Source organism: Populus euphratica, unplaced genomic scaffold (assembly GCF_000495115.2).
Source record: "Populus euphratica unplaced genomic scaffold, PopEup_1.0 scaffold1547.1, whole genome shotgun sequence".
Taxonomy (NCBI): Eukaryota; Viridiplantae; Streptophyta; class Magnoliopsida; order Malpighiales; family Salicaceae; genus Populus; species Populus euphratica.
In genome coordinates this window covers 6,642-16,729 of record NW_011501416.1, presented here as the reverse complement: position 1 = coordinate 16,729, position 10,088 = coordinate 6,642, and the positions used below count along the sequence as shown (strand labels likewise).

Below are 10,088 nucleotides of genomic sequence, written 5' to 3'. Positions count from 1 at the left end.
TCTTCTTCTTCTTCTCTTTCTTTATTATTATTATTATTATTACTACTACTATTACTATTACTACTACTACTACTATTATTATTATTATTATTATTATAGTTGTTATTGTTATTGTTATTGTTGTTGTTATTATTGCTATTATTGTTGTTTATAATTGTTGTTTATAATTTGTACAATTAACCTCCCTGTGGTTCGACCCCGGTCTTGCCGGGTTATTTATTACTTCGACACTCCTGCACTTGGGAGAAGACATTAATCTTTTTGTCGTGTCACCATTAACTAAAACTAATCACAAGATCAAACATGTTATCTCTTACAAATACCATTAGCCATAGCTAATTATCATAATTAACTCAGCAATCCATCTAGGATACCCTTAGCCAAAGCTAGATGTCATATTTAACTTGGCTATCTATCTAAAATGTCCTTAGCCGAAGCTAATCATTAATGCAACCCAGCCATCCATCTAGGATGCCATTAACCAAAGTTAATCATCAATTCATCTTGGTTATCCCCTTAAGATGTTATTTGTCGAAGATAATCATCAATTTGTCTTGGTCATCCTCTTAGGATGTCATTAGTCGAAGCTAATCATAATATTCATTCAAAATTCTATAATAATTTAGCAATTATTTTATCACAATGTATACCATTCATATTACTCGTATAAATGTTTCATATCAATTAACATTCCTTATAACATAATAGTAGATCTTTCATCATGCTCATATGAACATTCCAAAATAGATGTGCATACATTATAACATAATGAAATCTTTCATAGTTGATTAGTACTTAAAAGTGCATTTTTATCAAGGTTTTATATTAGTATTTTGCACTTTAAGTATAAATAATTCCTTAACTAAAGCATGTTTTATAATAACAAGTTTGATAGTGTAAGATACCTTTAATTTATAGTAAATGTTCATCTTAAATACAGGTTTATCATATAAATCAAAGGATTGATTGATGAGTTTAACTACTGAAATTCAGAATACAAAGAGAGGGTGAAGCTTAGAAAAAAGATGTTGGTTTAGTCCAAACTAGAACATTGTTAAGTCATTGGGTCGTATCTGTAGCTGTAGATCTTGCATTTCAATTTAGTTTATATGACTAGAAAGCTAAGACATAGACCTACAACAGTCATGTAGAATGCAAGACACAATTCTGGTACTTGGAAGTTCAAATATTAGCAATAACAGAGAAGTTAGAATCTATCCTACAACCCACACACTGTTCTGTGTTCAGCCATATCTCAAGTTCTAAAAGTACAAAAAAACCAAAATTTTTTGTTGGAAAGCTGAGATAATTTCCTAGAACTTTCATGTGAAAAGTCTATTCAAGTTCTGATATTAACAATGACGTTTTGTTTAGACAAGAAGATAAGAATTGTCACTAAGTTAAAATGTGGCAACCCACTCAATAATTAGTTATCAAATCAATAGTTTCAAATTTTAGCCTATAAAAGAAGGTATTTTTCATGCATTTAGGCATATTAATTTTCTGATCAAGATCATGTTCTTGTTCTCTTTCTTTATACTTTTTGTAATGCTTAAGTTTTACATTCATTAATTTCTTATGTATGCCTTTCATTTCCTTTTCTTTAGTTAGTTAACTTATATCTTATTTATATTTTTATTTTGTTTATTTATATTTCTCTTTGTTATTATTTTTAGCTAAGTTTATTATATCAAAGTGAAAATGTTACACTAATAGTATAAAAATAAGTATAGTATAAACTAAATATGAACATTAATGTTTGATACTAACATATTTTGTATTTATTATCGTGTTCACTTTAATACTTTGCTTCTTAAATAGTTAATCTAGATTTATATTGTATAACCTTGATACAACAAACACTTGACACTTTTATAGCTCAACCTTATGGTATTACCTATACCTGTGCTATGAAATGAACTTAATTTGTTATTAATATAAGTTATAATCATGAATACCTAGCAATATTTACAAGTATTAATATTATTCAAACAAGATAACTAATGCAATCATGTTAATAATTTTTAATCTGATTAAAACCTTCTTTGGGTATGGTTTCCCGTTGAGTAATAATTTATAGTATACTTGTTTGAAATATTATTAGTGGATCCTCTAATCTTGATATTTGTTTTTATCATTATTTAATTCTCATATTAATCTTATATCTCAAAAACCTCTTTATCTTATCATTATTATTATTATTATAGTTAACATTCCTGTGTTTCGACCTTGATCTTGTTGAGTTATTTATTACTTCAACATTTCTACACTTAGAAAAAAATATCAATTTTTTAATCGTGTCAATTATAATTTTATTTTTTACCTTATTTTTTATTAGTTAGCCTTTTAACTGAAATTAAAAATCTAGAATATATTATAAATTGAACTAACTAGTTGAGATTACCGTTGCTTATTTTTTGAGGTTCCAGTTGTAATATCTACTATCTTTGAACCCTTGTTCTCTTCATATTCTCGATTACTATAAACAAATAAGTCTGGGCTGTCGACGTGCACCCTTATAGGGACGCACCATTTTATAATAACAAGATCGAATGCCAAGTATCTAAGATGCTGAAAAGTGGGACCATCCATCATAGTTATAGTTCTTTTTCCTCAATAATTTAACTAGTTAAGAAAAAACATGGTTAATAGCATGACATTTTTGTACAGATTATAGAGCATTAAATGAAGCTAAGGATCGCCATCCCATATCGACGGTGGATGATATGATTGACAAGTGTTATAGTGCTAACTAATTATTCGTGCAGGATTGGATCTTCAAGCTGGATATTATTAAAGTCGAGTTTAACTAACAGATATGAGCAAGATCGCTTTTCAAACTCATAGCGGGTATTATGAATATTTAGTCATGCTTTTGAGATTGTTTAATGCGCCATTATTGTTCAAGTAACCATGAATGTCACTTTTGATATATAATCATTGCATTTAGAACACATTAGAGTTGTCTTCAAAATTTTGTAAAGCCAACAATTTTTTTTTTTAATGCTCTAAATGTTCATGCGGGCAAGTTAAGGTGGAATATTTGGGGCATTTTATTTCTAATGAAGGAGTACAAGTAGATGAAAGCAAAATTACATCTATGAAGAATTGGCCAAGGCCTGATAATATCACCTAGTTGCCGGGATTCTTGGGACTCGCTAGGTACTACTGTAAGTTTGTGCACAATTACGGTACTATTGCATCCCCACTAAAACAATTACTGAAGAAAGGACAATTTCAGCGGGATGAGAAGGCATACAAGGCATTCAAAGAACTAAAAGTTGCCATGACCACAACCCTAGTATTGGCTATTCTTAATTTCAATGAAATCTTTGTAATTGAAACCAATGCTTAAGATGCAAAAATAGGGGTTGTTTTATTTCAACAACGTCGGCCAGTAGCATATTTAAGTCGAGCCTTGCGTCCAAGGAAAAAAGCTTGACCTATTTATTTGAAAGAGATGCTGGCAATTGTCGAAGCAATTCGTTGTTGGAGGCCCTACCTCCTGGGAAGAAAATTTCAAATTCTGACTGAATAATGTAGCTTATAGTTCTTCCTTGAACAATGAGTTTCTACTCCAGAATAGTTGATGTGGGTGACCAAATCCCTTGGTTATGAGTATGAAATAATAGACAGACTTGGCAAGACCTGGCAGGGAGAATAGTGTTGTAGATTCATTGTCTAGAGAAAGCGGGTCACCAACCCTTTAGGCTCTCTCAAGCCTCAGTTCACGGTGTGGGCTAAAATATGAAGGGCAGCATCTGAAAATCCATGGGTCCAAGAGGTGAAGAATAATATAGAAGAAGAGCCTGACAAGATGATTGTCTATGTGTGAAGATAATTTGTTATGGTGTAAGGGGTGTGTAGTGGTTCAACTAGAATCTACCATGAAGCCACGTTTACTCAAGGAGTTTTATGACTCTTAAGACGGGTGGTCATTCAGGAGTTCTAAGGCCATGTAAGAGGATTGCTCAAGATTTTCACTGGAATAGCATTAAGAAAGATGTGCAGAATTATTTGGCAACATGCGACTTGTGCCAAAGGAATAAGGCTGATTCTCGGTCACTTGCACGCCTCTTGCAATCTCTACCGGTGCCATCACAAGTGTGGGAGGTTATCTTTATGGATTTTATAGACGGCTTACCTAATTCCAATGATAAGAATGCCACATTTGTGGTGATGAATCAATTGACGAAATATGCTCACTTTATTGGTGTTAACCACCGCTTTACAACCAAGAAAATAGCGGAAGTATATGTGGAAAATGTAGCTTGTCTCCATGGTATTCCTCACACTATTATTAGTGATCGTGGTGCTTTATTTACTAGTAATTTCTGGCAAGAATTCTATAAGTTGCAAGGGACACGACTCAAGAGGTCATTGGCATACCATCCGTAAACCGACGCACAAAAGAAAGTTGTAAACCGAAGCTTCAGCAATACCTTCATTGCCTGTCCAGTCAAGCACCCAAGCGGTGGAGTCATCATAGGAGAATGGGAGGTTTCTCAAAGCACAACACCACCAGTTTCTGAAGATGGGTTTTTGGTGTTGGAGCCCATATCTGGGTGAAGCAAGGGAGCAGGCTAGAAGCTGAGGTATTAATTCATTGGAGATATCTGCCTAAGGAGGAAGCTCCGTGGGAATCCGTTAAACCGATGGAGAATTAATTTTCCGCGTTCAACCTTGAGGGCAAGGTCGAAGTCCCAGGGGCGGCAAATGATAGATCCCGAAGACTCAGGAAGCCTAATCCAAGATATCTTGATGTGTTGACCGCAGAACAGGAAAGATCGAGTCAGAAGGATATTAATGTTGGAGCTGGAGCTATTCAAAAGGAAGTCATGAACCAGATGCTTGTCTTTACGAGTAGGGTTAGGAAATTTTTTTAAGTATGTTTAGAGGTTAGTTGAGATTATTAGGGAGATAGTCTTTGGTTGATTCCTTTAATTAAGTCTTCAGGACAAGTAGTTTAGGGGAGAATTTAATTGTAATCATGGTGTTATCTCCAACCTAAATTGGAGAGTTATTTAGCAATTTAGTAATCTAGTCTGATTCTCTTTCTGGGTTCCATCAAATGATGTTGTCTTTTATAGCGTATTTGTGATGAACTTCTCTGCTAAGTAAGGGAAAGAAGGTGAAAGGGGAGAGAGAGATAAGAACAATGAAATGAACATAAAATAAGATAAATTTATTAGCCTAGAGTTGTATACTTGGAAAATATGAAAACTGTACAGTAAACAAGAACACAAGATACATTTCTGAGGCTAGCTATTAGTTCCACTAATCATTCAGAGCCTGAATATATTTGGAAACTATTCTAGAGAAATTAAAAATGCTACCTAAATCCCATAATTCTTCCGCGTATTATTAGAGGATTTAAGTATTACATTTGTTTGTGGAATAAGTGGCGGACATCTCTCTGAGGCAGGATGGTGAATCCCATACCAGATTAGACTTCCACGCATCAGCCAAGTGTGAAGGCAAGCCGAAGGGAAATCCAATCGATCGAATAGTCCCCACCAGGTTATTTTCATGAATTGAACTTCGATTCTTCCTAAAACCTGCCTCATCATCTCCTGTACCCGTATTAGCTTGCATTTCTTGTAGCAAATTGATCGAGAATCCATTGAACTGCTGCTGTGACCCTTCATATTCTATGCTCTCAGAAGTTTTACCTGCTTCACCTATCAAGGCAGGGTTCAAGAGCATGGAATGAGCATCATCTGTAGCCTTTATGGGACCAGAAATATCGAGTTGTGAACATAAGAAGTTGTTGGAAAGGTCACCATTTGATACAGGGCATAGATATGATTTATAGACTGCGGGATTAATAGGTTTGTAAGAGGGTATGTCTAGAACAGAGAAACTAGCAGAAGAGGCCTGCTGAAAGTCACTACTGGAGCCTATATGGAAACTTGATCCTATTTCAGTTACGCAAGACATGTTCTCTGAACAGAGCTGAGGGAATTGTGCCCCTTGAGCAAATAAATCAGAAGCAGTAGTGTCTGGTAATGGAGAGACCCAAGAGTGAGAAAGAGCTCTTTGTGCCATGGAATTGGTTTTCTTGAATATCCTACAAATAGCCCACGCATCCTACAATCATAGGAGAAAAATATTATTATTATTATTATTAGTAGTAGTAGTAGTTGTCGTTTCTTATCGAGAAGAAAGTGAACAGTAAATAATTTGGAGTACAGTACTGAAGCACGCATAGCATTACATTTGCAGGAAGGCTTTTGTCTAGGAGCTTCTTTGGTGGTGATGGTTCCGTAAGAGAAGGTAGCCGAAACTCGTGCATCATCCAGTCAGTTTTGATCCCTTTAGCTGCTCTCCCTCTGTAGAACACCAGAGACTTCTTCAAACCTATGCACTTGCTGCCATCAGAGGAATAAATGGGACGGTCTGTTCCAGTCGCCTTCCAAAACCCAGCTCCCGTAACTCGATTTGGCCTTGCACTGTTCCTGTATTTACGGTCCCTTGGGCAGTAAAAGTACAACTCTTTCTCCCCTGTAGTTGCCAGCTCTTCTTGTAGAAAAAAGGAGATCAAGAAACTACTTAATAAATAAGTTGAAATATTTAGAATGAACTACTCCATATGCCAAGCTTGGCATAAAGTATACAATAATGTCATAGTAATATTTATTTAAAAGTTTACAAGTTAAAATCATGATGCTGAAATTTTGTTTGCTTCCTAATGAAAGCTTGACAAAAGAATCTTCCAAACATGAAAAGCATTCAAATGAAAGCACCTTAACTTACGGACTAGATATGCTTTCAGAAGAAAGAAGCAAGGAAATTTCCTACACTGACGAAAAGGGAGAGGAAAACAAGTTTGTTTTACATGCATGCAAAAACTAATTACTCAGCCCTAAATCAAACCAGTTGCCAAAAGAAAGAAAATGAAGAAAATTGTTAAGTGATCCGTTCCTTACTTGGAAGATCCCAGGGATCATATTTATAAATATCAACTTGCTTAATCAGCTCAATAGGAAGAGATCGCTGCTGTATCTTTCTTTTGAGATAGAACCCAACTAGCTCTTCATCAGTTGGATGAAACCGAAATCCAGGCAACATCACATCATCAATCTTGTCAACATCATTCTTCTCGTCCATCTTCCTCCTCTCACTTCTTTCTAAACCTTGACCTTGAAGTAACACACTAAATCTAGGGAGAGGTGAGGTGGAGAAAATAATTAGATGCAGTACTTGAATCTAAATATGAAGTGAACCTAAGTAGGAGAAGTAGGTTTAATCGTGTTCTTAAATCTTGAAATTGGAGAAGCTGTTGGAGAAACTAATCCAAACCCAATATTGATAATCTCAGAAACTGTTTATTGTAACAGTACGTAGGAGTGGAGCTACCTCAAGCTGTGAGGAACATGAAACTTAAAAGAGAGCTACAAGTAAACAGAAGAGAAGTACTTGAGTTTTTACTTAATTAAAAACCAAATTCTATATGCTTCCTGAGAAGGGTTCTGCCTCCGAAGCTTAGGCCGCCATTTGAGGATGACTGCAATGGAGAGTGTGTTTCTGCGACAATCACGATGACTTTGTAAGAAATATTCGAGCTGAGCTATAGCTATTTAAGCTCACGACTTGTTAAAAGGAAATTGTGGTTTTTAATGGAGCCACCTCTTAACTTGCTCTCTCTTAAATCCAATTTAAGGATCTCAAGAGACTACAAAAATAGCAGTCTTTTGAGATATGTAAACCAAGTTGTTTTCACTCTTCTTGGATTAACAAAAGCTCTTCATTTTATCTTCAACAAATCAAAGACAAAATGACAAACCAAGCTCCCAATGTTATGCTTCTTTTTTTTTTTTTTTTTCACTTTATAAACGTATTCATAGCTTGAATTTGTTTTTTCTTTAAATTATTGGGAGAGGTCTCTGGATGGACCAGGTTCCAACAATACAAAAAAGTTTAAATTTATATTTAATTCAATCTACGAGATTCTCTGCAAATTCTCCTGAGAAAAATTATCTATTTTGGTTTCCCTTGGATCAAAAAAATTCCCTTTCCATTCTTTCTTAGACCTTCCATTCCATTCTTTCTGCTACATATCATGAACATGTGATTTGTCATAGCTGCTAGGTTTGGATTTTATATATGGAGATTCCTCAAATGGGTTATTAACTAAAATAATATGGAAAGGGTTCCCAACTGGGCTAACTTAACCTAATTAAAAAATCAGTAAATAATTATTTGACACTTTGAGAGGACATACCCATCGCCAATATCCTTAATTTTCAGGGTAGCTCATGAGTATGCATATTGAATCCACTAAACTAAGAAAGAGCTCCAAAGCAACTCCATTGTAGCTTGTTTACATGATGAAATTCAGAATTTAACTATATATACATTTCTAAAAAATATAGGAGCTCTTTCTTGAAAATAGCTCATTTGATAATAAATAATATTTTTCCTTTTTGTTTTAATTGTCTTTAGCTTGTGTATATAATTCGTGGCTGTAAGCGAACATTTTTCTCAAGTGAATTTGATTGGAAAAACAAAAGGGGATTCTCGTTACTTTAAATAATTGGAAGGACGCATGATAGCGGTACAGATTTTGTCATTTTGTAGTAAAGTAAATACCTCGACACCATTATTAATGTAACGAAAAGAAAATAAAGGTAAGACATGATATAAAACAATAAGCTCATATAGCAGCAATTTCCATATATCCCTGAAAAGTTTTCCTGTATCATTTTCTTATAAAACAATATTGCTACATGTATTGGCAGTGGTACTCTTCCTACAACCTTTACTAAAATCAAGATTACTTAGGTGGTGGCCAAGTAGTAAAGACTTGGGACTAAGGGGTTTGCTCCCTCTGGTGGTGGCCAAGTGGTAAAGACTTGGGACTAAGGGGTTTGCTCCCTCTGTAGTCTCAGGTTCGAGTCCTTGGTTACTCATATGATGGCCACTGGAGGCTTACATGGTCGTTAACTTCAGGGCCCGTGGGATTAGTCGTGGTGCGCGCAAGCTGGCCCGGACACCCACGTTAATCTAAAAAAAAAAAAAAAATCAAGATTACTTAAAAAAAAAAAAAAAAGATTACTTATCAACAAACATTAAAAAAAAAAATTACTGTATGATAAAGTTTACTGTTAATTTGTATGATGTAATTACCGTTTTTCCTTCTAAAAAAATCAATGGTCATGGTTTCGGGAGTATTTTAATCTTTTAATAAAATTTATTGATCATTAATGAATTAATTAGAGGTAGAGATGTCTTTCTATTTCTTTAAAGCAATGTGGAATAATACATTTACTCTTTAAAAAAATAAAATTAGATAAGACATTAAAGTGGTTTTTTTTTCATTTTATTTTTTTATATAGTAAAATGACTATTATCTTTAAAATCAAGATTTTGTAAACTTTGCATTCTAAGAATTTTTTATTTTTTTATTATGATTTTTTTGTTATTATGAAGTTGATAAAGAAAAATCTAGTTTTTTAATGAACAAAAAATATTATTTTAATGAAAAAATTGTTGAGACATATTTTACTATTCATGAATACAATGTGATTATCATTTTGCTCTTCTAAAAAAATCAAATGGCCTTGATGAAGATATTTTAATCTTCTCACAATATTCACTTATTATTACTTGAATTATTGTAGGTAAAGTTCTTTTTTTATTATTTTTTTAAAGCACAATAAAACTATTTGACACGATAAAAAAATTGATGTTTTTTTTCAAGTACAAGAGTGTCGAAGTAATAAATAACTCGGTAAAACCGGGGTCGAATTACATGGAGGTTAATTATATAAATTATAGATAACAATAATATAGCAACAACAATAACAACAACAATAATAACAATAATAACAATAATAATAATAATAAAGAAGAAGAAGAACAAGTTGATGAGAACTTTGAGATGAAATATTAACATATGGATTAAATAATGATAACAACAAATGTCAAGGTTAAAGGATCCACTAATGGTATATCAAACAAGTATAGTATAAACTTTTATTATTCAATTAGAAACCATACACAAAGGAGGTTCCAATCAAATTATAAATTGTTAACAAGATAACAATTTTGTAAATTATCTTTAATTATCTTATTCGAATAATTCT

At 33.4% G+C, this 10,088-nt stretch overlaps 1 protein-coding gene across 1 annotated transcript; it reads right to left on the bottom strand.

Annotated features, from left to right (window-relative positions):
- Nucleotides 1-5,170: 5,170 nt before the first annotated feature.
- On the bottom strand, nucleotides 5,171-7,370 carry LOC105117861 (protein FEZ-like). The gene is made up of 3 exons (XM_011015639.1): nucleotides 6,930-7,370; nucleotides 6,218-6,519; nucleotides 5,171-6,090 (listed from the first exon to the last, which is right to left on the bottom strand). The coding sequence occupies exons 1-3, from the start codon at nucleotides 7,108-7,110 to the stop codon at nucleotides 5,374-5,376; spliced, it is 1,200 nt and encodes a 399-aa protein (XP_011013941.1). The 5' UTR covers nucleotides 7,111-7,370; the 3' UTR covers nucleotides 5,171-5,373.
- Between the last annotated feature and the right edge of the window lie 2,718 nt (nucleotides 7,371-10,088).

Coding starts and splice junctions, on each gene's coding strand:
- LOC105117861 (XM_011015639.1), bottom strand. CDS start 7,110: ATGGACGAGAAGAATGATGTTGACAAGATTGATGATGTGATGTTGCCT. Junction 6,520..6,929: donor TGATCCCTGGGATCTTCCAA/GTAAGGAACGGA, acceptor TTCTACAAGAAG/AGCTGGCAACTACAGGGGAG. Junction 6,091..6,217: donor ACAAAAGCCTTCCTGCAAAT/GTAATGCTATGC, acceptor CTATGATTGTAG/GATGCGTGGGCTATTTGTAG.